The sequence below is a fragment of the Strongylocentrotus purpuratus genome, unplaced genomic scaffold, assembly GCF_000002235.5.
Source record: "Strongylocentrotus purpuratus isolate Spur 01 unplaced genomic scaffold, Spur_5.0 spur5_scaffold_12, whole genome shotgun sequence".
Lineage (NCBI taxonomy): Eukaryota > Metazoa > Echinodermata > Echinoidea > Camarodonta > Strongylocentrotidae > Strongylocentrotus > Strongylocentrotus purpuratus.
Window position 1 is genome coordinate 8,946,288 of NW_022145597.1, and position 27,998 is coordinate 8,974,285.

General features: G+C 38.5%; 1 protein-coding gene across 1 annotated transcript; it reads left to right on the forward strand.

Annotated features, from left to right (window-relative positions):
- The first annotated feature begins 45 nt into the window (after positions 1-45).
- On the forward strand, positions 46-27,998 carry LOC582502 (sucrase-isomaltase, intestinal). Its single transcript, XM_030982588.1, is given in 23 exon segments — positions 46-104; positions 841-989; positions 4,052-4,220; positions 6,087-6,141; positions 6,144-6,182; positions 8,423-8,535; positions 9,598-9,723; positions 10,016-10,150; positions 11,090-11,194; positions 11,899-12,012; positions 12,773-12,857; positions 13,755-13,878; positions 14,668-14,804; positions 16,179-16,213; positions 17,676-17,792; positions 18,668-18,816; positions 21,236-21,320; positions 21,955-22,014; positions 22,663-22,790; positions 25,218-25,306; positions 25,710-25,759; positions 26,135-26,320; positions 27,916-27,998. Coding segments are annotated over 22 exon segments (2,310 nt in total). The 5' UTR covers positions 46-104; positions 841-849; the 3' UTR covers positions 27,985-27,998.

A 27,998-nucleotide genomic window follows, 5' to 3' on the forward strand; every position in this document is an offset into this window, starting at 1 on the left:
AAGCGGTTCTCCAGCGAAGGGCTACACCAGTCCGCTATGGCAGACCAGTCGTGAGGCTCTTGTTCCAAGTCGAGCTTCAGACAGACAAACGCGTCCGTTTCAAGGTTGGTGGAAAATTCGAAGCAAGATACATTAATGACCCTTTTTGGAAATGAAAAAAAAAAAGAAATAGATGAAATATATATCAACGGAAAGCTTATAACCCATAGATAACAGTAATTTCAATTATATGCTATTTTCGTGTCTGTTAGGGGAGTAACAGCTCTCTGAAAACTCGAAATCCTGAGCTTTGAAAATGTGAAGTTGTCGACATCAATACTAGCCATAGCTATCGACTTGATATTCACAATGACTTTGTATTAATCAAGCACTGCTCCTCACCTCGCTATAGTCAAACAATAAAAATAAAAACATATGAACAAACAAAATATAAACATATTTAAAGAGCAGTCATAAAATATAACTCATGTGCAAAAAGTAACAAAGCAGCGGTCACATTACGGCAAAAATGAAAGAAAAAAAAAAGGTCAAGTTGTTTCAATTTGAAATTGTAATTGTTGATGAATGTAAATATAATGTCAATATTGTAACTGTCTTTAAAGACCTACTCGTCATTTTATAGCCGTTGTCACTTTTATTGTAACTGTAATTGTTATTTTACAATTATATCTCCTTGTTCTCGATATCGCAAATTATACTGATGTACAGCATTGACTTACTTTAAAAAAAAAATTGGTCTCGGATGACGATATACAATAGTGGATAAAGACTAAATTCCTTTAATGAAATTTGCTTATTTACAATTTCTTACATGTTTGCAACCCTTGCATGACGTCATAGCTCACCGATATGGACAATGAAAGGTACGAAGTTCCGGTGATCGACTTCGAGGGCCCTGATCAACCCGCCGACGATCTCGACTACGAGTTTATCTACGCACCTGATCCATTCAGTTTTAAGATAAGGAGGAAGAGCAATGGGGCTATCATGTAAGATTTTTTTGTATTCCCTACTACTATTACTACTACTACTACTACTACTACTACTACTACTACTATTACTACTACTACTACTACTACTACTACTACTACTACTATTACTATTACTACTACTACTAATACTACTACTTCTACTACTACTACTACTACTACTACTACTATTACTACTACTACTACTACTACTACTACTACTACTACTGCTACTATTACTACTACTATTACTGCTACTACTACTACTACTTCTACTACTACTTCTACTACTACTACTACTACTACTACTACTACTACTACTATTACTACTACTATTACTACTACTACTACTACTACTACTTCTACTACTACTTCTACTACTACTACTACTACTACTACTACTACTAGTACTATTGATAATATAATGATAATAATAATAATTATGATAATAATAGTAATAATAATAATAGTGGGTTCTTGTGAAGCTCTCATGTCTGTCAGATTTGTCACTCCTTGCGCTCCACAATTATTACCTCGGCTTCAGTATGGCCGCCATTATTAGTTGGAGAATTTCAAGGAATTACTTCCTGCCAGGTACCAATTTATCTCACCTGGGGCAAGTTTGGCAAATGTAGATTTTTTCATTTTATTCCATTCATTTTTATTGAATTCTATTGGGGTCGTTCCATAATACCGAAAGCCCAAGGACCGACGACCCACGAAACCGACACACACGAGACCAATGTTTCAAAAAGGCCAAAAGACCGACATCCCAGGAGACTGACAAAAGATTGAATATATATGACTGTTTGTATGTTTGTATGTTTGTTTTACCTGATTGCAAAGAAAGCATGCGTATGCTTGTAAGTAAGCAACAGGGGACCGACGGCTTTTAGTCCTCTCCGAGGGACTTAGTAAAGAGGATTAATACCTTACCAAAGGGCACGAGCGCATCGACTTGGTTTCGACCTCCCGGTTAATGACGGAAAAAACTATCAAAACAACTACCAACAAAAGACGCCCCCATAAAAAGAGCAAAGCAATAACGACAAAGTTTAAAAGTCTTGTTAGTTTTAAAGAGGTAAAACAAGTTGGCAACTTGTGATATCTCGTGTCGTGATATCGGGGGGGGGGGGGGGGAAGTGGGCAAGTGCCGTAAGTGTTGTGTGAATGTTTGTCGTAGTAATTACATGCATAATAACCACACGATTTAAGCGCCCTTTTGTGTGTACTTGGTAGGATTCCTCCAAAAGAAGCCGTGTATATAGTAATGCAAACAAAACGCCTACCACAAACTCCAGTCGTTAAACTCAATAAAGGGCTATATCTTACGAGCCGATGGCGTTCTATTATTTCAGGATTATGTATTTGAATTGTCAGTCGAGTTTGTCAGAATTATGCGTTTGACTATACAAGACGATTGCAAAGACCTTCGAAAACTTTTCCAACAACCAGTAACATCAATAGTCTTGTGCATCACACTTTGAAATGTGCAACGAGGCATTACGTAATCGACCATAATGCCGACGGTAAATGCTATCGGGTATTGAATTTTTCCTGAAGAAAATTTTCAATCATACATGCACCCTAAATAAAACTACTGCAAATATGTTTCTACACATCCTCTGCATGGTAACAAATGTATTCCGTCATCAATAACGAGGAAAATAAATTTTTTATGTACAGAGCAAATAAATTGAAAAGGAGCTCGCAAGATACGTCACAGTGTTGCCAATTTGTGTCTGATTGATCATACGACTATACAAGCATAACTTTCTTGTTTTTAATCGGAATTTGCTCAAACTTTTACTGACCTGTTCTTCTCATTTTCTGCTTTTATATAAGCCAACTTGATATCAGGGTTCGACTTCCCATTTCAGTTGTTTTGTAGAAAATCATTGCGATCATGTAAGTGATATGTCTGGTATTGATAGCTAATAATATCCATAGTCATTTGGAAGCGCATCGAGACGTTATATTATCATAATGTGATGTGCGCTATACAAGAACGGTATACTAAATTATCATTATTACATATATTGTCTTTAATTAGAATAAACGATATTAGTTCTCAAGAACAGAAACGCACTTCCAAGACTGACTAATATAATCATAACGTATTGCAACCTCTTGTAGTATACATTATAGAAGCTACTATAATATCATTGGACTTTATCTCTCTTTACCTCTTTCATAATAAAAATGCTATTATTATATCCTGTCTTATAAAGATAACTTTTGACCGTGTTTATCAAAACCATTATCAACAAATGATGAAAGGTCTCGTAAGAAAGAGGAGACCTTTTTACCCCAACCGCAATTTATTACGATATGGCTTATCATGCAAATATCTAAAGTGCAAGTTTGATAAGGAACCAAATATTTCGTACCCCCCCCCCCCCGACCCACCCCCATGATTGGCCACTGATGCGATGGGATATCCTTATTCCCTTAGAAGCATTTTCATGTTTTTTTTTGTTTCATGAAACACCTCAACCAGTAGTAGATCATCGTTATCGTCATCGTCGTCACCTTCACGATCATCATTATCATTATCATCATTATCATCACTATTAGTATCATCAACACATGAGCGATCGTGATACATCGTATACCCCCCCCCCCCCCCCCACACACACACATACACCAGTTTAATCCAATTATTAACTCTAGTAAGTTTATTCTCCCTCTTTCTTAAAGATTCGACACATTAATAGGAGTGTGGGTATATGAGGACCAGTTCCTCCAGATCTCCACCCATCTTCATCTTACTGTGTATGGCTTTGGAGAGCACAGCCGTCACCACCTCCTCCTCCACCTTCTCCTCCCCGCACCTCATCCTCCTATCGTCCTCTCCTACGACGACGACCACCGCCACCATTACCAACTCTTCTTCCCCCTCCTACTCCCTCTTTCATAATCACCACCACCGTCATCATCATCACCATCACATCGTCACCACAGTCAGTATCATCGACAGATAAACCGTCGCTACCATATCCTCTAATCCACCCCTCCAATATAAATTGCGAATTCCCATGGTTCTTTAAGCGCATTAACCATATTCTCACTCTTTCTTAAAGATTCGACACATCAATAGGGGTGCTGGTATATGAGGACCAGTTCCTCCAGATCTCCACCCTCCTCCCATCTTCCAACGTGTATGGCTTCGGGGAGCACAGCCACCGTCGCTTCAGACATGACCTCAACTGGAAGACATGGGGCATCTTTACTCGAGATCTCGGCGTAGGGGTGAGTGGTCTAATGGTTCAATTACTTGACTGTATTAAATCAAGAGGTTGAAGGTTCAAATCCAAGCTAGGCATTAATTATGTTGTTCGGAAAAACATTAGTCCACATTTGCCACTCCCTACCCAGGCGTAAATAGGTCCAACACGAGCGCTACATAGTCTTGGTCGCCGGCCATGACCGGGTTAGCCTTAGAGGCCCGAAATCACAAAGGAGGTTTGTCGACAAACCTAGGTTTATGTGCGTCATAATTGTTTCATGAAGCGTTTTGACACGTTTCAAACCTTGGTCTGAAACCCATCGAAACACGTCATATGACGCACATAAACCTAGGTTTGTCGACAAACCTCCTTTGTGAATTCGGGCCATACCAACAGGCAACGATTAGGCATTGTTTGCTATATAGAGGGCACAAGTAGCTAAAAGTAGTGCAGTGGGGCTAAAAACCTATGCTTGAATACTAAAATAGTGTCTATTTTTGAAGTTCACGAGACCCCAATCATGCTATTTGTAAAAAATAAATAGCTTTTCTTAATGGAAGCGTATACTAAGACAGTACTCGTTGCAACGTTTGACATTTAATATTCTAAAAATATCGAATTCGAGCCATTTTGCTGTTCCTCATTTGCAGTATCAAAAGCTTTACCACGACAAGGTGACTGTTTGCAATACCAAAATGTAGACAAAGTATGGACTTGACTTTGTACACGGAAATGACACGATACCTAAAATATTGGACTTCAACAAAACACCCCAAGGATAGAAAACACTTTGTATTGTTGATGCATAAAATGTTACAACACCTATTTTACAATATCTTTGTCAAGGAGTCCAGGATCTATTATGATTTTATAGGCCCATGTATTTACACGGGCCTATAAAGTAGACCTATCAAAGTATAACCGATTCTTAGGTAGAAACATTAATTAAGGAATGAAACAAATACAAATATGTGTGGACTCAATGATGGGGTGGATTGGGGAATTAGCATTAAAATACACGTCTTGCCCTTTCGTTTTGATAATGATAATGATAATAGCCTAATAGTCCACTCCAAATTTTATTAAACCGAAACGGAAATTCTTTTTGCCCAATTGATCGTGAGCCCGGCAGCCACTGAGCAGCGCCAGATCGACGTTGCTCTCTCCTTTATTGTTGGACGACAAACAAGGTAGCAACAACTCCCATCTTTTAACGTCTTTTGGTATGACGCGGCCGGGGTTCGAACCCACGACCTCCCGGTTGTGAGGCGGACGCTCTACTGACTGAGCCAACACTCCGGTTTTCTTTCGGGAATAAATAATTTGTTTATATGATCAGCAGTCACGCAATAATAATTACAGCCAATAATTACAGTCCATTTACATTTCGTGCTGGTACGTATATATCAACTACATTTGCAAACTTGTGATAGTAATGAATAGAGGCTATTCTATACCTGTGATATTTAAGAACAATGAAAATGAATATATCATTCCTATAAAATTGTGACTAAAGAAAGCGAACTTTCATAATGTACCCAAATGTAATGCATATGTCTTAGTAAAGTACCTCGATATAAACTATTCAATTCACCTGTTACAAGTTATTGTCCCAATAGCCAGAATGCGAATTGCATACAGTATTTGTTGCTAGGTAGGACAATCATTGTGGTTTTCTCTGCCTGACAATACATAATATATGCAGTTTGCATTATGACTATATGACTGCAAATATGTGTCATTTATTAATTATAACTGTGATTAAGTTATGATAAAACTCTCGGTTTCGTTTTTTCTGGGACGCACTATACATTACCGTATACCCGGATCCATTTGTGTTATTGTACCCTCGTTTAACTATGTTCTATTATGACGTCATAATTGGCAGGGAGATGATAACTTGTACGGAGCGCATCCGTTCCACATGGTGGTAGAGGAGGATGGAATACACACGGAGTTTTTTTCGTCAATAGCAACGCCATGGGTAATATCAATATCTGATTTGACTTTATTCGATTTGATATGATATGATTTGATTTGATTTGATTTGATTTGATTTGATTTGATATGATATGATATGATTTGATTTGATTTGATTTGATTTGATTTGATTTGATATGATATGATATGATTTGATTTGATTTGATTTGATTTGATTTGATTTGATTTGATTTGATTTGATTTGATTTGTTTTGATTTGATTTGATTATGATTTGATTTGATTTGATTTGATTTGATTGATACCGTTTGTATGATTCTGATTTGATATTATATGATTATGATTAACATTTGTTGCCATGCGATTTAACATGATTTAATAAAATATAAGAGCTTAAGTTCATTACATCAATCGAATGGATCTGACGTGATCACGCTCGATTTAATTAGATCTGATTTCATTTTGATGTCATGTTACACCAGGCGCGGATCCATGGGCCGATTCTACCGCCCCCTAGCCTCCCAAACCGGTAAAAAATAGGATAGTAACGTAAATTTTACCTTTAAGAAAACACCAAAAAACGCCCCCCCCCCCTGCGGCATCAAAATATTTGTGCTTCTCTGACCGTAATTAAATGCCTAAAACTCCTGAGCTTCCGGGGTTTCCGCCCCCTGAACCCCCCACACCAATTTACGCTCGCTACCCTCTTCCTGATCGTAATTACTTTAGCCCCCCACTTTGATAAACGTTCCGCGGGGCCTGTGTATATAATATATACGCATACAACGCTGATCTTGCTGATGTCTTTACCGTGACATATCTTCTTCTCCCCTTGCAAACGAGAAAGAAAACAAGGTCATTAAAAGGGATTAAGCGACAAATAATGATTGTGATTCAAATTGATGCGTTTATTTGTTTGAATAAGCACTGCTATTCACCAGAATCTTCTTTGTAAAAACAACTTTTATAAATCTCAGCCATACTTACTGAGATGAGACGCTCCATTCAATTTAAAATACTCATTAAAGAATACACTTCTCCTAATCTGAAAGTGATCTTACAACACAATGGCAGAATTGCATGGCTGAGATTTGTAAAAGTCGTTTTTACAAAGAAGATTCTGGGGAAAAGCATTGCTTATTCAAAAAAAAAATCCTTGCATCCATTTGAATCACAATGATCATTTCGTCGCATGAGCCTTTTATTAAATAACCTTGTTTTCTTTTTTGTTTGCAGGGGGAGAAGAAGCTATGTCACGTTAAGAAATCATAAAGATCAGTTGTATTATGCGTACATGTATATTACATATGATAACAGAACAAAATGTTGATTATCAGAATGTCATTTTGGAATACCTCTACACAAATACCAGATCTTACTGTGCCGATACCACATTATCTTTAGCCCATATCAGTATTAGTAAGAGCCAATATAAAGTTATTATTCTTTATTCAGTTCAGTATAATGCTTTTCCTCAAAAATAGTTTCGCTATTTTTTTTAGGGTTGAGACGCTAAGAAATGGTTTCAAAATGTACATTATACAAACCCTGAACCATTGCATAATGATGGTGGTTTTCTCTCTGTATTTATTTTAATCATACATTATCAACTACATATAAAAGCAGCAACAAAAAAATTAGGGTTATCTGAGGTAGGTGAAAGTGAGAGTTAAAAAGATAGTCATGCTAAAACGGAGCTTCACCCCCCCCCCGAAAAAAAAAAAATTAGTGGTCCCCCTCTCCATCATCCCCCCCCCCCCCCCGCTTTAATATTCACCGGCCGGCTGAGTAGGCGCAAAAATATTCCAAAAAAACTGGACCTCCCCCCAAAAACAATATATGTGCTCTTATCCACCCCCCCCCGCTCATTCGCCGTTCGCCGGCTGGCTGATTCGCCGCTAAATATTTTCTCAAGATTTGGGCCCCCCCCCCCCCCTCTTGCCGCCGGCTGGATCCGCCCCTGTGTTACACGGTCATTTGACATGATCTAATTTGAAATTTTTACCGAAGAAATATACAAAATTCGATTTTGTATGATATGTACTTACTTCATATGATTTGGAAAGTATGATCAGAGGGATTTTGTGATATACAATCAATATGATTTTATTTAAAATGTCGCAAGGGAAAAGGGTTGACGTGGTTCTTTTGAAGACGAAATATTCTTTGAACATATTCTCATTCTGTAATCAAGCAGTCTTCTAGATTGGTGAAACCTTTTCATGTTCTTGTACTTTCATTTGATTTACTTTTTGGTTTAATTTGTTTTAATTATCTTTTTACAGAGGTTGCCCTTCAACCCACACCTGCTTTGACATACCGAACAATAGGCGGCGTCCTTGATTTCTACGTGTTTTTAGGCCCCACCCCTGAAAATGTCATTAGTCAATATGGAGAGGTATTTCAAGTTATAAACACATTATCTTAAAGGTACTATGTCCCATTTGCAGGCCCAAAAAATGAAAAAAGTTAAATACCAACTGCATTTGAAAGATAATACTAATTTAGAACTTCCCTAAAAAAGGTGGGGCTTGAAAATGTCTTCAAGTGGAAAAATAACGACTATTAGTTGTCAAATCGACTTTAGGGCTATAGAGCCCCAAAGTAATAGTCTTGATTTTCAGACAATTGTTCCGAATGGTCATACGTTTTATACTGCGCAAAGATTCAATCACTTTAATCTTTGCCATCACAAGAAGTGGGTTATTGATGTAGACAAATGCTCATGTACCCTTTACAACTCTTTTCATGTATGTTATTACCAAAGAAGAAAAAAGCCAGTCAGTCACTCAATAGTGTCTGACAGTGAAGTCTAGCAAGTTAACGGGTTTCCTTGCATAATTTGAATATGAGGACACTGCTAACGTTTAAATTTCACAGATAGGACATACATGACATATTCATAATTCCTGCAAAGTTCTACAGCATTTGAGGTTGGCTGCAAAAGGGACACAGTACCTTTAACGGACGACTGAAAAGACCTTTGATAAGTTACATAATAACTACGAGCGAGTGTAGTAACTGAGGTTTGGGGGAAATTGCTCCTAGTCGCCTGAAATTAGGGGCACGTTTAATGATGAGAGGAAAAGGGGACACTTCTCGAGAGGGATAAGACACTTATTAAAAAAAGGAGCACTTAATTGAGAGGTAAAAAGTAAAAGGGGCACCTTTTCTATGTAAAAATGGGCACTTCTTACAAAGTTAAAGGGGCACTTATCGGAGATGAAAAGGGAAAGGGGCACTTGTCAAAACAAAAGGGGCACTTTTTCGATGTAAAAAATGAGCACTTCTTACAAAGTTAAAGGGGCACTTCTCCTATGTAAAAAGAGCTACTTTTGGGATACTTGAAAAAGTACATGTAGGGGGCTGTGCCCCCCCCCCCCCTGCCCCCAGGAGGGCCGCCTTTGCCGTGCCCCCATATCTACGCCACTGATTTCTTATCCTATCTCTGTTGGTAAAGGTAATTGGACGGCCTGTAATGGTACCGTACTGGTCACTCGGGTTCCAGCTTTGTCGATGGGATTACGGATCGCTGGACAGGGTCAAGACTGTATGGTCAGAAATGATCGAGTCGCAGATCCCTTATGTAAGTTATTTGATTCTTCTTCTGTTTTTTGATAATACACTGCAGCTGCCCTTAAAGTTGGACTAATTTTTCTTATCTCTTTTCATGAATGTCTTGTAACAATTATGATTTATCCTTGATATGAATAGTTTATATCTTCTCAGAACTTTATTGATACAAAAGAACAAGAAGAAGAAGAAGAGGAAGAAGATGCTGACGATAAAGGAGGAAAGAAAGTGGGAATTATGAAAATATAATAAAATGAAATTAAATAATTATTGGTCTGGGTCATGAATCCGTTTTCTCGCTACAGGACATCCAATATGGCGACATCGACTACATGTTGGATAAGAAAGACTTCACCTACGACAAGGATGGCGCTTACGCTGGTCTTCCTGAGTTCATCCAGCAGGTCCACGATCATGGTCAACATTACATCATCATTCTCGTGAGTAATGGTCAAGTCCGACATAATTGGTCATTAGGCACTTTTAGATTTACACGACGAGAACGTGGACCTCTACGTGTGACATCCTAATAAGGCACTGGCAGCGACGTCACATTGCCTTAAAAGGATGTCACACGTAGAGGTCCACGTTCTCGTCGTGTAAATCTAAAAGTCCCTATTATTTTGATGCCCTATCCGTGATGGTTTGATGGTTTGTTTTAATATAGGTGACTGCTAAGAAAGCATGTGTATGCTTGTGAGCAGCCAGGGGACTCGTTCCCTCTCACACCCTCTCTCTCTCTTACTCTCACCCTTTCTTTCTCTCGGTTTTCTCTCCCCGTTACCTGCCCATCCCTCAATCCCTTCTCGCTGTCTGCCTATTTCTTCATTCTCTCTCGCCCCTCACTATAATTTTCTCCACCTCCTTATTTCTCGCTCCCTCCACTACGCCTCTCCACCAACCCTTCTCTCTCTCTGTCTCTGTATCTCTCTCTCCCCCTCTCTCTTTCTCTCTCCCCCTCACTCTCTCTCTCTCTCTCTCTCATTCTCTTAAAGAATAACAATCTGTCTTTATTATAGCGCTTAATACGAAATACCGTCTCTAAGCGCTTTACATACTGTATATTATTACCCTGGTAATCTGATGCATTCACGCGCAATTTGCACCATCCCCACTCCCTGGTAAATATTCATATCATTGTGATCAGCGTGAGGGCACTATTGCAATTAATAACACCGCATTTCATACCAGGTCCCCATTTCTCTCCTGGGTATGGAGTGGCAAATGTAGATTAATGCCTTGCCAAAGAACATTAGTGCCGTGTCGGTGATCGAACCCACGGGCTTTGTATTTCAAGTCTAGAGCTTAAACCACTCGACTACGACACCTCTAAGAAGAGTTTTGATGTATTATTTCAACATTATATTTCCCCCATCCAGGATCATATCATAAAGAAGGAAGCGGGATACCACGCCTATGACCGTGGTCTCGACCCCAACGTATATGTGCTGAATCCAAACAGATCTGCCCCTATCGTCGGAAACGTAAGGATTTGTTGGTGTTGTTGTTGCTATATTAGTTATTGATGCGGTTGTTGTCGTCATCGCTGACAGTCTTTTCGCTCTGTTTTATAACAAAGAAAAGGTTAACGTAGACGTTGATGTGTCGAGTCCCTACCTTTTCACCATTTATCATCACAATTTAAAAGATCAGGGTATGGCAAACAGTTTGCCTTGTAAGATACAATTGATAGTACATGTCATAAAAAACGCCTAAGTCCGCCGATTAAAATTGTTACATGACATTATTATATCGATTATCGAACCCATTGCAATTATATCAACAGCGAAGAAAAAGAATAAGAATAATGAGGAAAGTAAAGAAGAAGGAAAAGAAGAAAAAGAAAGAGAATAAGTAGGAGGAGGAGGATAAGAAGAAGAAGAAATATGAGGAGAAGGAGGAGGAGGAGAACAAGAAGAACAAGAACAAAAACAAGAACAAGAAGTAGGAGGAGGAGGAGGAAAAGAAGAAGAAGAAGAAGAAGAAGAAGAAGAAGAAGGAGGAGAAGGAGAAGAAGAAGAAGAAGAAGAAGAAGGAGGAGAAGGAGAAGAAGAAGAAGAAGAAGAAGAAGAAGAAGAAGGAGGAGAAGGAGAAGAAGAAGAAGAAGAAGGAGGAGAAGGAGAAGAAGAAGAAGAAGAAAAAAGCAAAGAAATTGTCAATCATTCACTTGTGTGTTTTTTATGCACAGGTGTGGCCAGGAGATAGCGTTTATCCCGATTTCTTTAACGAGAATTCTCAGAAATATTGGACGGACCTCTGCAAAGATTTTCACGACGAAATTGAATATGATGCGCTCTGGATCGTAAGTCTCCATTAAGATAATTCCCATGCTTTTCTCCAGCTATGAAATCAATGATTATAACATCATTATTCTGGAGACGAAACTCGTCTACCGCTAGGATGCTCTTATAAATCATAACATTATGACGAAAATTGTATTCCATGTAAACAATAAAACCACAAGAGGAACTGCTTTTGAAAAATCGGCCTTAGGCAATTTCAATAGCCTTGTACGTTACCGATTGAAATGTGCGAACATGACAATGAATTATTACGTAATCTGAACATGATTTCTCTGGGATGTACGATAGGATATTGAAATTGCTCTTGAGTTGATCGTTCGAAAATAGTTGCGAAAGGAAAGCAGACTCACATGGGTATGTTATACCGTAATACCGTAGTTGTAAGATTAAACTATAATTATAAATATGATGAAAGATTAGTTTTTGATAATAATCCCACTCATAATCATTTGTGGAAAAATGCTGTAGCTTTAGCGTGGAAAACAGTCTCCCTACATATTTTTGGCTAAAATAATCTGTAAAAATGAGTACAGTCGGGGGGGGGGGGGGGGGTACAAAATGGATTTATTTCATAGATGGCCTCAGGGAGTGCATTTTAAAAACTCAACTCTGTCCATGTTCAAATATACCACTTTGTTTATTTTTCTTTGCCATGACTGAGAAAAATAATTTCATAAGCTATAATTTTTACACGAATATTTCCTTGTTATCTTGATCGTTACAAATGAATTCCTATCCTTATTTTTGAACCTCCTCTAGGACATGAACGAGCCTTCAAATTTCGTAAAGGGATCCATAGATGGATGTGATAATAATAGATGGAACTATCCCCCTTATTTACCAAGTGAGTAAATGATATTTGAAACAAAACATTTGTTGATAAAAAAAAATATTAAAAAAGAAGATAAATTACACGATAATGGATGAATAGATTAGTTTTAATTTCTTTCTATACCATTACTTTATGATTACTCATTTAATGATGCATACTTGATTTGAATAATATTAACCTATGGTAGAACCCAGCATAGGATACAGCGTACCGTTTGAAAGCTTAAAGAGAAGGTTGAGTTCTGGGAAGAGGTGAAAAATAATTTGTGAGCATTACTCATTCTTATTATGCAAGTTTGGAAGAACATCAGTTAAGACATGTTCCCTGAAAAGCATGGCTCTTCAAATGCCTTCATATTCTAAATATGCATGTAACATCGTAAAAATCGGGGGGCCGGCTTTTTATGCCACGTGTTTGTGTAGTCCCATATACACCTTTCTGTGCAAGTGTTTGTAACTTTACCAAGACTTGGCCAAATTTCTTATCATTTTGATGATTCCAGAACCTTGCAATACACACAAATTCTTATATGCTAGATGATCAACCTTTTCTGGTCGGTTCCACACCGTTTCTTTCACAATGCAATCGCATGACCAGAACTCAACTTCATCTTTAAGAAGAAGAAAAAGAGTCCCAATAAATTTCTGACAAAACAGATTATCAGAATTCTGGGTTACTTGTGTACATCAAAGATCAAGAGAGAGAGAGAGAGAGAGAGAGGGAGAGAGAGAGAGGGGGTGGGGCTATCGGGACCCCGTGACCCCCTCTTAATCCCCCTGTGCCCCCCCCCCCCATTTTCATGAATATTCCTTCATACGCTCATGGTAACCACCCGCCGCAAGTTTAAATAAAACTAATGTCTTTAAATGAAATAAACATCGATATCAATATGACATTTTTGTTTTGCAGAAATCACGATCGATGAAGGTAAAATATTTACCAAGACTCTATGTATGGATGCACGACATGGCACGGGTGACCATTACAACCTACACAGCCTCTATGGTCACACGATGGGAGTAGGAACATACGAGTAAGCCTTCACTGTTCCATATTGGGTTTTTTGTCGTTGATGTTTTGTTTTGTTTTTGTTTTCTTTGTTTTTTTGTTTGTTCATTGGTTGAATTAAATCATAATTCTCTATCTTCAGGGCAAGGAATATGTTTTATTCAAAGATTATTATCATTATCATTTAATGAACAGCATTGTTTGAGTTTTAAAAAAAGAAGACAATTTTGTTTGAATAATTTGAATGAATGGTGGTGGTTATTTTACCTGACTGCTAAGAAAACATAAATGCTTGTAAGTATTAAAGCGTTCTTATGTATACTGCTTTGGATGAAAAAAGTAAATGTACGAATTTAGTTTTGACTTGTAACTAATTCAACTTCTGGATGATGTAACTGTATTAAAGTTTATCTGTACTAGTTTATAAGAGGGATTAGACCGCCCGGCAAGGTCACTGGACAGATGGTTGATGATCTCATCAACTCAGCCCTTAATTAACATAAGAAAAAGAGGATCATGGGGGACTAATGGTCACCGATTAGCATCGTTTTCTATATAGAGGGAGCAAGTAGCTACAAGTAGGACAGTGTGGCTTTAACTGTGTTTTGATTTGTACTACTTCTGTTTTGATTTAAAAAAAAAATAATGCACACAAATGGTAAAAGGGGAGTGACATAGCCAGGGGATGCCCCAACACATTTTTGTTCCCTACTCATCATTCTGTCAAGAATTAAAACAATCCATAATTGAAGGCAAACTTTAAAAAATAAAGATTTTTACAGATTACAAATTGCGTGTCTTTCTTTCCTTCAAGAGCGCTGAAAACGGTTTTCCCTGAGAAGCGTAGTCTGGTGTTCAGCCGCTCTACATTTGCTGGTACTGGCAAGGCCGCCCATCATTGGCTTGGAGATAACCAGAGTGTCTGGGGCCATCTGCATTGGGGTATTACAGGTAAAGAAGTGACATAGGCGTGCTGGTTTATTGCCGTTTGGTCCATATGGGTTAATAATCATTTAATCATGAAGAATAATAACCATTAAATGATTATTAAACCTTATTGATAGTAGACAAATGGGCATGAGAAAAAATAGGAATTAAACCGACTGGAAATTAGACTAAATGAGCAATATACCAAATGGTTATTAGCCTAAATGGTCATGAGACCAAATGATAAGTCGTCGAAATGGTTATTTGACCTTGTGGGTAGTATACGGGCTGGGTGTGGACCAAATGGGAATAGACCAATTGGGTAGTAGACGAACTGGCTGTAGACCAAACGGCAAACATTATGGCCCGAATTCACAAAGGAGCTTTGTCGACAAACCTTGGTTTTCGTACGTCATATGACGCGTTTTACGCGTTTTTTTCAAACCTGGTTTGTAAAGAACAAAAGGAGGTTTGGCGAAACAAAAGGAGGTTTGAGCTCAAACCTTGGTCTGAGCTCAAACCTTGCTTTGTGAATTCGGGCCTATGTAACAATTCATACCTTAGATGCTGCTTGTAAGTGTCGGCTTGCATGGTGATGTAGATATACAGTAGGCTTGCGGGTGCACCATGTGAGAGAGAGAGAGAAAGAGAGAGAGAGAGAGAGAGAGAGAGAGAGAGAGAGAGGATTGAGGAGTCCTGAAAAGGACTCTGACTCGGTAATCTTTCTTGGGGGTGTGTAGTCCTGAAAAGGACTGTTTGTTATCTTTCTTAGCTTATAGTTCTAAGGAGAACTATAGCGCTTGGAGAGGATGAGTGGCTCGACGTTTCGAACAGGTTGACTATCTTGACTATCCTCTCTCTCACATGGTGCACCCGCAAGCCTACTGTATAAATTCATACCTTGACTTTTTAAAATATTAATTTACTCCAAAGTAGGCAGTAAGTAAGCACTGCAATTTTTAAAAATAATTGCCAATGGAGGCAAATTTTAAGTGGACTTAAAGATTTTGATTCATCACGATTTCGCATGTTGAACGTGCTCTTCTGTCGATAACTGAAAAATTACTATTTCTTCTCGAAACACATAACCAGAGCTATGATAACAGAAACTAGCATATCCATAACTATCACAGATAATGAGTACAAAAAGAGCAAGAAAATGCTATTAAATGCATCTTTAAATAAAATTCACTTCTTAATCATGAAGGTGATAGACAGTAACCATAAAAAATGTAAAAATCTAATGACTGTAATCGCAATGTTCTTTTACACTGTATGACTTGAAATATGAAACAAGCACAATACACCATTGTTATCATTGCCAACATTTGAAAGTGGTATATCAACAAGACAAAGGAAATATGTATTTTATATCTACATTTTAATTTTCTTGGTCAGGTATGCTGGAGTTCAACATGTTTGGAATGCCATACGTGAGTAATTTTTATGTTTTTTTTTTCCTTCGCTATCTTACTTCCTAAACAATGTAGTTAAACCTGCGTGTAAGTCATGTCTTTCGGTACCTGTACTAATCTATCTCTGAAAAGGATAACAACTATGTTCTTGGGTCAACAATTTGTTAGTGTTCAAATCTCTCGGATGATATCGTTAATGAATATGATTTAAAGCTTATCTGCCATAGTTTACAGGAGGGATTAGAGCGCTCTGCAAGGTCACTGGACAGGTGATTATCTCATGAACTCAGCTCTCAGTTAACATAAGAAAAAGAGGATCATGGGGGACCAATGGTCACCGATTAGGCATTGGTTGTTATATAGAGGGCGCAAGTAGCTACAAGTAGTGCAGTGGGCCTTTAAGGCGGTTCTACGATACACGGACCATCGACAAAATAATAATGCTCTGCGGTCAAAGCCATACATCAACCGAATTCCTAAATTCAACCCTGTACCGAAAGCTATATCTCACACTACACTATACTAACATTTACTCGAAACTAACTTCAAATTGTTACCCTAACCGTATATCATTGACGAAAATAATGCCAGGGGTATTCGTCGGAGGAAATGTCGGATTACTTAGGAGTAGCTGCTGCTAAAAATATAAAGACAGTTGGTCCTCCCAAACTGTAAAGTATTGTTTATAATAATTTTGGTGAAGAAAAAAATATCCCATGTAACATTTGTATGTTTTTAAATTAGACGAATAAAAAAAAAATGGAATTGAATTGAATTTCGGGTTTTATTATTCGACGCTACGTGACTGTAATGAAATCTGAAATCTGAATCTGAAATAAGCTCAGTTCAGAGACAGAAGGGCACTAAGTTTGTGTTCAGAAGTAATGACTTAACTTATAAGGTAACTCCTACTGGCTCTATCAAACGGTTTTTTATCACGTTCTGTTGATCACGTATGAATATCAGCGTTTTAAATTATGTTCTTCATAAATAAAGCATATATTATTCTTGCCTTAATTAGATTTCTATAACTTAGATGTGACCACCGTAAACGAAGAATATTTTGAATTGAATTGAATTTATTTTCTTCAGCAACATTTTCTTCAAATTCCATTTTAGCGATACAACACATACAAAATATAACAATAAATTGTATGAACGTGTACACAATAATAATGATAATAAAAATGTTGACATTAAAACAAAATGTAACTCCCGCCACTCATCCTCTCCAAGCGCTATAGTTCTCCTCAGAACTATAAGCTAAGAAAGATAACCAACACTCTTTTTCAAGACCATACCAAACAGTCCTTTTCAGGACTACAAACCCTCAAGAAAGATTACCGAGAGTTCTTTTCAGGACTCCTCAATCCTCCCTCTCTCTCACATGGTGCACCCGCAAGCCTGCTGTATAAAATGTAACTGAGAACACCCTACCACGAATTATTTATTAAGAAATCATTTTTGTTGCCTTATTCAGAGTGGTGCGGACATCTGCGGTTTCTGGGGTAACACGACCTATGAGATGTGCTGGAGATGGACCCAGTTAGGAGCGTTCTACCCTTATTCTAGGAATCATAATGCTATGGGGTGGTATGTAAGTAAAATGATTAACGATTAATAAATTTAAATCTAATTTCTCCTCTTTCTCTTCCTCCTCCTCCTTCCTCCTCCTCCTTCCTCCTCCTCCTGCTCCTCCTTCTTGTCACCATACTCTATCCAGGTTCCCAGCCGATACCATGGTTTAGGATGTTGACCGTAACAAAACAACAACATCTGGTTAACACTTAAATTTGAAATGTCATGAATTATTTTAAATATAGTTTAATCAATATGAATCTGTTTACGAATATTAACGGTTTGTGATGTTAAATTTTCAGAAAAAGAGTCTATGAATGAATGAATGAAAGGCTGCTATCGACTTAAGCATTCTTGCTTATTTTTACTTACCTCCATACTTTCAAGCTTTCAATTATGCATTTGTATTTGTGTGCATTTAAGTTTTCACTCTTTTTGTAAAAAAAAAATGAGTTTGAATTCCAACCCCAAAAATTGTCTTAATAATGACTGTGACCATTCATTAATGCTATGCCATTATCATTCTAGTTCCCTCTAGAGCTATCCATTTCTCGCCCACTCCATCTCACCTCTTTCTTTCTTCCTCTCTCTCTCTCTCTCTCTCTCCTCTTTCTCTCTTTTTTTTGTACGTGTAGTAACAGAACACGCAGTCAAGTTTTATTTAAATTGTTATCATAATAACAATGTTTAAAGAAACATCTCCATCTCACCTCTTTTTTTCTCTCTCTTTTTCTCTTTCTCTCTCTCTCTCTCTCTCGCTCCCTCCCTCCACTCGCTCAATCTTTCCAGTCAATTGAAGCTATACTGTAAAACCCTTTTGTCTCCAAAACGAGTACTGGTCAATTTGTCTTAAACTGAATTCTCTCTCATTTTCGATATCATCGACCTCCACAGCCCCAGCATCCTCCTGTCTTCGGCGAGGAGTTCGTTGAGATGACGAAGAACATCCTATCAGAAAGATACCGGCTTCTACCATTCCTCTACACCCTGTTCTACCAGGCTCATGTTGACAGCTCTACTGTAGTGAGGGCGCTCGTCAACGAGTAGGTTTTTTTTCCCCCTTAAAGGGAGTGTATCATGGCAAATACTGGTTAACGCCGTCTACGTCTTCTTTTGGACAACTGCACGCAAACGAATGGACTTTATTAACTGGGTCAGCGCGCGCTAAACTTGGTCAGTGCGCGCTAGCGTTGGCGAAACAGACCGAAGTTCTCATCACGCTTGGGTTTCGCATATGTTGCACGCACGCGGATGATGCGGTCGCATCGTCTGTAGTCGTATTATATCCGGTTGACCCCGGGTAGGGCCACGGGAAAGACACATAGTCTCGTCATGACAAACTCCCTTTATATTTATGTTAGACGTGTGTCATTATACAAATAACGCACGTCCCAGAGTGCAATAGTATAGTATTAATGACTGCTTTGAGAGAAATAGTTGTTTTATTACGCTCAAGGGAAGGTTAGAATTGTGCTATTCCCCGAGGCTTGCCGAGGGGAATAGCCCAATTGTAACCTTCCCGAGAGCGTATGAAAACAACTATTTCTCGAATATTAAAGCAGTCATTAATACTTTTATATGCCGAAAAAAAATAGACTAAAAAATAAAAAATAAAAAATACTTTTTTTTTTGGTCGAAGATGAGATTCGAACTCTTGCGTACAAAAGGTGATGTATCTAAAGTCAGCGCCTCAGACCTCTCGGCCATCGCGCGCTATTCACATGCTCGGTAGTTTTGTACAATATATACATTAAAATGGATTGAAACCGGCTTCGCGTGTGATGAATGCTTCGCAAAAGCTCCATATACGGACTCTTCTTTTACTTTTGCAATGCATATTGGCACGAACTTAGATCAAGATCTATCGGCAGATGTTGTTTTTTTGTTTTTGGAAGTTTATTTTCGTCTTCATGTCAACAATGCAAGATAAAATTGTCGGTAAGATCGATCGAGATTCAATTGTATTGAAATTACCGACCAATCCTTCGCACACATTACGGTATCCTCCATCGCTCAAACCATTTTTTAACATGTAAACCTATGGGGTAACCATGGAGGCTGACCTATTTTTTTAATAACCATGGTTATTAAAAATATTGAAATGTTTTAAGCATGGTTACCGGGAATTTTACAGGAACAGTTGAAGTTTATGAATGCAATTCGACCAATCAGATGGCTGGATTTCTTAAGTGAGGTATATAACGGTGAATGCAGTACGCGCGAGGTTTCTTTAGATTGGTGCCGCTCTGTGCAACGAGCCGCTTGCGGCGAGTTGACAGTGCGAACCATCTGAAGAAACCGAGCGTTTACTGCATTTACGTTTTGCACAACAGGGTCAAGTGCGTTATTTGTTTTATAAAATAGCGACACAAATAGCAAAAACGAAACTTTAGATCTAATAAGTTAGAGTCTACGAGAGTTCGATCTAGATCTAGATCTAGAGTTATGTTGGTTCTACTTCTAATTAGACTAAGACCTTGCAGGCTTACCAAAAAGTCAATGGGATTCATTGCCTTGATTAAAAATAAAATCCATACAGTGGGTCTAGAGACGAGTCTACATCAGACAGCTGAAATTCCTGGCTTCATTATAAAATCCAAAAGTCAAAACAGGCCTAAATCCAAGGCAAAAGTAAAATAAAAATTTGCTTTTTAATAATACCCCGCTGGCTGCTCTAGCTAGCTAGCTACGCGTACGTTGCGCTGGGGATCATGGTGGCGCGTACAATATTAGCTACGCGTAGCCTACAATAATTGCAATGCAACTCGAGGGAGCGCGTACTACACGTACGCGCGCGCACTGGATCTCCATGGTCACGCGTACGCACCGTGCAATATAACTTTTTACTGCGCTTTTTCTGCACTCATTTCTGCAAAATCGTGCTTGCATCAAAATTTTTTCAATGTCATGTGACGCGTATTGACCAATCACGATGCTTAAAATACTAGAGCCATTTTATAATTCACATCATTGTGATTTACCATGATTTATGTTAATACTGTGTGATATAACGTTTGAAATTAAAAGGATCAATAAAGCATGAAGAAAAAAAAAAACACAAATAAAAAACACGAGTAGGTTCAGGGCCATCTATACACAGAATTGGTGGGAAACTTGGTTTCAGTTGGTCAGAACATAACGCATCCTCTTTTGTTTTAGACAAGTCATGATGATCAGTACTTCACAAGTCGTTGTATTTATCATTTGATATTTAGCATAACTGAGGATGTGCTCATAGTCAATATGTCGCACGAATTCACAGTTTGCCTAGAACCTTTTCAAAATAACTTTTTCAAAACAAAAAAAATCAAGTAATATCGTAATTGGTTACCCTTCCACCGCCACCTTCTTCTTCCTTCACCCTTTCTCCCCTTCATCTTTCTCCCACCTCTTCTTCCTCGTCTTCCTTCTCCTTCTTCCTCCTTCTCCTCCTCCTCCTTCCTGTCACCATCCTCTATCCAGGTTCCCAGCCGATTCCATGACTTGGGATGTTGACCGTCAATTCCTATGGGGGCCATCTTTCATGATATCAGCCGTTTTGGAAGAGGTAAAAAACTTACATCTTTGTCCATGTATTCAATACAAAGTAACATTAACAGACAAGGGGGTGGTCAGAAAAACACAGAACAGTAGTCAAGGAACTAGCCGATTTAGTTTGTAATAATTTCCACCACCGCTATCTCCCCCTACTGGCTGCATGCCGAAGATGACGGGACCCCCGAATTTCTACGCCCGGTGAAAAAAATCTTACGTTCTTAGGAAGGGCGTACGAGTTCGTTGATAACGCCATCATTGGCGGATTGAAGCGAGTGTAGGGAATATTATAGAGATGCAAATATAAGAACCGGCCAGATTCCAGATTCTGGACTAACAATATAGGGGCACATGATTAAAATATACCGGGTTGGGTTTTAAACGTGGGGCACGGGCAGGCTATGCCCAATTTTAATAAATTCACCACTGCATACAAACAAAAAATAAACACAACAGCAGCCTGCAAACATCTTCATGATTGAAAGAGTGAGACGAAGAAAGAAACACAATGATAACAACTCAGAATTTTGTTTAGAAAAGAATAAAGATTATGAATTTTTATGTTTAACTACGGTATAGAGTACATCGCTCCAATGCCATTTGTCGAAAAGTTTACCTTTATATTTTCATAATATTTGTAAAAACAGGGTGTGACAGAAATCGATGCCTACTTTCCCCGCGATGCTCGTTGGTACGACTATTATACGGTAAATATTATTATGATATCTTTTTTTTAATTCAATATTATAGGATTTTCGACTACTGATTAAAACAATGAGGAATGACATGATACAGTGCTTGTAAATTCCGAAATATAGCGAAAGATTTTACGCTGAAATATTGTTGAGCCAAACATCAATGAGGTCCTTTCGTCATCAATTGATTTAGGAAGCTGTTGGAAAAGATTATCATAGAAAATCATCTCAAACATATATTATATTTCAGGTAGGGTAGGCCAACAGTGAGCTTTCAAATCTATCGCAGTGACTTTTTTTAGGGTACAAGACAGTTAGATGTTTTTATTGTTTGAATGCTGCATGTAATAATACGAGTGAAAATGATTATTAGAGTTACTTTTTTCTCTTCTTCTTTTTAGCCCTTTCCATCTAATTTTTAAATTTCTTTTTATCCCACCTCTCTCTCTCTCTCTCTCTCTCTAACTCTCCCTGTAAGTATATCCTTCTCCCTCTCACCTATTTTTTCATCTCTCTGACTGTCTGTCTGTGTGTGTGTGTGTGTGTGTGTCTCTCTCTCTCTCCACTCTCCCCATAACTATTCTCCCTCCCCATTCTCTCTCAACATTCTTTCCCCTTCTCTACCTCCTCTCACTACTCTTTCTCTCTTCATGATACCAGGGTGAGGAGATGGTGAGAGAGAGGGGGCAAGTAGCTACCCTGCCTGCACCCATGGACACCATCAACCTGCACGTACGAGGGGGGTATATTTTACCTCTTCAGGAACCGGCCAACACCACTGTCTTTAGGTAAAGACCCCCCCCCCCCCCCACCCCACTCAAGCAGATTTCATCGTTTGATAAGTATTTGTCAGTCATTATTCCAATCCTATTTTGATGGAAATAATTTATCCAGTTTCATCGAAGCGTCATGTTATCATTATCTTGATACATTAAAGATCAAATACTATCGATAATAAATTATTGCCCATAAAGTTGCAATAATTTTCTTACTTCTTTTCATGAATTTCTTGTGACAATATATTATGATTTATTCTTAAATCTTTATAGATAAATTATCTTCTCAGAACTTTATTGATCAAGAAGAAGAAAAGATGATGATCAGGGCCGTAGCCAGGGTTTGATGTTGGGGGGGGGGGGGGCACATACATGCAGGGCTCAAATTAATTGTTTGTCCACGGGGGCTCTGCCCCTCAAAAAAGAGCCCTCGTGAGCCTTCTCACGGGGGCTCTTTTAGTACTGACGGGGGCTCTTTTTTATACAAATATCCATTGAATTGGTACCTATGATACTCCTCAATTATTTGCTATTTCATCATTATCATTTCAATCAGCATTTTCCCTCTTACAAATTTACAAGCTACACAGCTGTTACTGGCTTGTGTATACAATATATACGCATACAACACTGATATTTATGATGTCTTTAACGTGACATATCTTCTTCTCCTCTTGCAAACGAGAAAAAAACAAGGTCATTAAAAGGGATTAAGCGACAAATAAAGATTGTGATTCAAATTGATGCGAATATTTGTTTGAATAAGCACTGCTATTCACCCGAATCTTCTTTGTAAAAACAACTTTTACAAATCTCAGCCATGCTTACTGAGTTGAGACGTTCCATTCAATGTAAAATACTCATTAAAGAATACACTTCTCCTAATCTGAAAGAGATCTTACAACACAGTGGCAGATTTGCATGGCTGAGATTTGTAAAAGTCGGTTTTATAAAGAAGATTCTGGTGAAAAGCATTGCTTATTCAAAAAAAAAAAATCCTCGCATCGATTTGAATCACAATGATTATTTGTCGCATGATCCTTTTATTTGCAGAGGGAGAAGAAGCTATGTCTCGAGAAATCATAAAGATCAGTTGTATTATGCGTATATACATAATACCAGAACAAATGTTGATTATCAGAATGTCATTTTGGAATACCTCTATACAAATACCACATTGTCTTTAGCCCGTATCAGTATTAGTATGATCCAATATCAAGCTATTATTCTATATTTAATTCAGTATAATGCTTTTCCTCAAAAATAGTTTTGTTATTTTTTTAGGGTTGAGACGCTAAGAAATGGTTTCAAATGTACATTACACGAACCCTGAACCATTGCAAAATGATGGTGGCTCTCTCTCTCTCTCTCTCTCTCTTTATTTTAATCATGCATTATCAACTACATATAAAGCAGCAACCAAAAACTTAGGGTTATCTGCTTCACTTCCCCCCGCCCCCTGAAAAAAATAAAATAGATTAGTAGTCCTCCTCTCAAGCATCCCCCTCCCCCCGCAGCCCAAGGGGGCCGGGGGGGGTTAGGGTGGGAGGAGGGGGTTAAACCCCCTAACCCCCCCGTAGATCTGCCCATGTTATCATATTATTCCACGACATCTTGTTCTCTTCATCTTCCTCTTCTTCTCAATAGGGACTTTTAGATTTGCGTGGACGTGTTACTTCCTTTTAAGGCACTGGTAGTCACATGTGACGTCCTTTTAAGCAATGGCAGTGCCTTAAAAGGAGGTCACACGTTGCAGTCCACGTTCTCAACGTGCAAATCTAAAAGTCTTAATATTGATTTACTGGTCGAGGTTCATTATTTGCTGACAACGAAAAACTGACCATGTTTCTGCACGCTAATCTTAGTTCCATTTCATTGGTTTAAGGTTTGAAAATTGAAACTCAATATTATGTTAAAGTTATAACAGAAAAGATAATCTTTATTTTATAATGCCACCGGGGCGATTTTTAATTTTGCAATCGCCCCCGTGAGCAACCTGACGGGGGCGATTATGTAGCTCACGGGGGCGAATCGCCCACCGCCCCCGTGTATTTTGAGCGCTGCATACATGTAATCGATCGACGTCCTGGGGAGGGGTCTAAAAAAGTTCAACCGATCTTGGAAATTTTGGGGGGCGCGTGCCCTCCCGTGCCCCCACGTGGCTACGTGCATGATGATGATGAAGAAGAATTAAACAAAAAGAAGGAGAAGAAAGAGAACAAGAACAAGAACAAGAAAAAGAAGGAAAAGAAGAAGAAGGAGCAAAAGAAGGAGAAGAAGACGAAGAAGAAGAAGGAGAAGAGGAAGAGGAAGAGGAAGAAGAAGGGAAAAGGTGGAATAAGGAGAAGAAGAAAAAGATGAAGAAAAAGTCATGTCGTGTTATTGCTGAAGAGATAATTTGTTTTTCTTTTTTTCTTCTTGTCAATATTTCTTGTTCAGTCGCTTGAACCCTCTCGCCCTCTTGGTAGCCCTGGATGACAACATGCAAGCATCGGGTGATTTCTTCTGGGATGATGGTGAAAAGAGAGGTATATTTATCTAGCATTGAGAGAGAGAGAGAGAGAGAGAAAGAGAGAGAGAGAGAGAGAGAGAGAGAAGGGGGAGAAGGGGGGAGAGAGAAAGAGAGAGAGAGGGGGGGGGGGGGAGAGAGAGAGAAAGCGAGAGGGAAGGAGAAGGAAGGAGATATAGAGTGAGAGGGAGAGAAAGCGTGGGGGGAATGGGCGGGGAGGAAGAGAAATAAATAGACAAATAGATAGATAGAGAGAGAGAGAGAGAGAGAGAGAGAGACAGAGAGAGACAGACAGACTAAAGGGAGATATGTCAGAGAAAAACTAAAGATAGATAAAGAAAGGGAGGGAGTCAGAAAGAAAAAGAAAATTTATTTGTGGGTTTTAAAAAGTTAACTGTTCTTTAATATTTTCCTTTTTACAGAATCTTACGAACGGGGATTGTATAGTCTACTAAAATTTACTGCCACAAAAGTAAGTTATCACCACTGCGTTTTTCTAGGGTAGTTTAATTAAGATCCAGTGTAATAACAGTTTAGTGTCATACAAATCTTGAGAGCCAATCGAGAGCCATTACATATGGTAAAATATATACATATCAATCTTTAAGTTAGGAAAAGAAATCATGTAATTCATACCAAATGGTTGTTTTGGGCTTATATTACCAATAAACGGACTGTGTGTGTATGTGTGTGTGTTGGGGGGGGGGGGGGCGGGGCTCCCAAATGCCCAAAAATGTACTTTGACTTAAAAATATAACAAAACATAAATGAGTTAATAGAATTGATATCTTGACATTCAGCCTCAGATAAAATGTTCAATTGTTTTATTATTTACCGCATTCCATAGGCGAATCTTCAGGGTGAGCTTCGTATGATGGTAGATGTCGCTGGTTACACAGATCCGAATGACCTGTACTTCCATAGCATCAAGGTCTATGGTGTAGCAGATTATGTGGACGGTGACGTCACTATACATCCAGACGGCTCAGCACCGTCCAAGGCTACAGCAGTAGACTACTCTCCTCAAACGAAAGTAAGGGCACATTTCTTGATAAATGATTACAATATTTTTGAGATTTTCGGACAATTTTGCAGTTCTTAATGTTTGAATAGCTTCATTTATGTTGCACATAATCCACACCAGGGGGTTCTCAACGAGCCTACAATACTTGTACAGTGGCTTTAGCACAGCTGCCCTAAATCACTGAAGGCATTCAAGGGATAAGTTCCTACCACGTATCCATTCACTCCCGCCCCCCCCCCCCCCCCACTCCGGGGTCAGAATGACCGCATGCGTGTTACCAAAATGTCCGGTAAAGGGGTACTTTTCGTGCGACAAAGTCCGGCCGAGAATTGAAAAAAGGGGTGTATTTGACTTTTCACCCGGAGATTTCTTTAAAAAGGGGTTTTTTTTTTTTCTCTCATCTCTTTGGACTCCTGAGAAATTATTCTGAATTTAGGGGGGTACATTGAGCATTTTTCCTAATTTAGGAGGGTCTCAAAGGCAGGAAAAGCCCGCGATAAGCCCGCGAAAGGGGGGGGGGGGGGTTCGGAAATGTTGGCAGTCCTCAAATAGGGGGTGCTTTCAAAAAGAGGGAACAAGCATATGCGTACCCTAAATAACACTGACTGGGGGGGGGGGGGCATTTACTACACCTGGATGGAGAGTGGCAAATGTAGATTAATGTCTTGCCAAAGCTAGAACTTTAGTTTGTCGGCGGGACTCGATCGAACCGCAAATCATGTGATCCACAGACCGATGACTTATAAATTATGGTTATGATGCGTGAGGAAGAATGGACCACCCTTAATGCCCGTCCGCACTAGTTTGGTCAAGAGGGATTAGACCTCCCTGCAAGGTCACCGATAGGTGGTTATCTCATCAAATCAGCTCTCATTGAACATAAGAAAAAGGGGATCATGGGGGACCAATAGTCACCGATTAGGCATTGTTTGCTATATAGAGGGCGCAAGTAGCTATAAGTAGTGCAGTGGGACTTAAAAAACACAGAATTTACAATGGAATGCGTGTATCTCAAAAAATGTAGGCCACAATCCGTAACATACTGCTGTAAATGACATTGTAATAATTTAATGAAAATAGACATTTGAACAAAATCATTCTACAAAATAATATGGTAAGGGATTGTCTCATCGTTTTTGGTTGTAATGTTGTCAACCTATTACTTAAAGTTTTCCCTTTTTATTTCCTACAAATAAGTTGCTTTTAATTTCATTCAATTAAATACATAATAATAATTTTTTCTTCCATTTTTGCCAAATTAAGAAAATATTCAAGTAATGCAATGTGTACATATAGTCACAATAATTAACTGAATAATTTGAAAGAGCATATTAATACAACTATGTCTATGATAAAGAAGAAGACGAAATTCCAACTAAGCATTGTCTTGTATAGGGTAGCCTGTATAAAACAATGAAATGTAAATATGAGAGCGAAAGAATTATAGACGAATCAAAGGAAATAGAGGGACAAAAAGGGAAAGAAACTTGAAGTAAAGAGTTGGGAAACGTTCTCATAGTAGACTAACTGAGTTCTAAATATAAAAAGGTTTTCTGGAAAAGTAACCTTTCAACTCTCTCTCTCTCTCTTTCTTTCTGTGACAGGTACTTCACATCCGAGCTCTGCAGCTTGACATGATGACGCCCTTTACAGTTCAGTGGGATTTGGAATAATAAGTTAAACATGT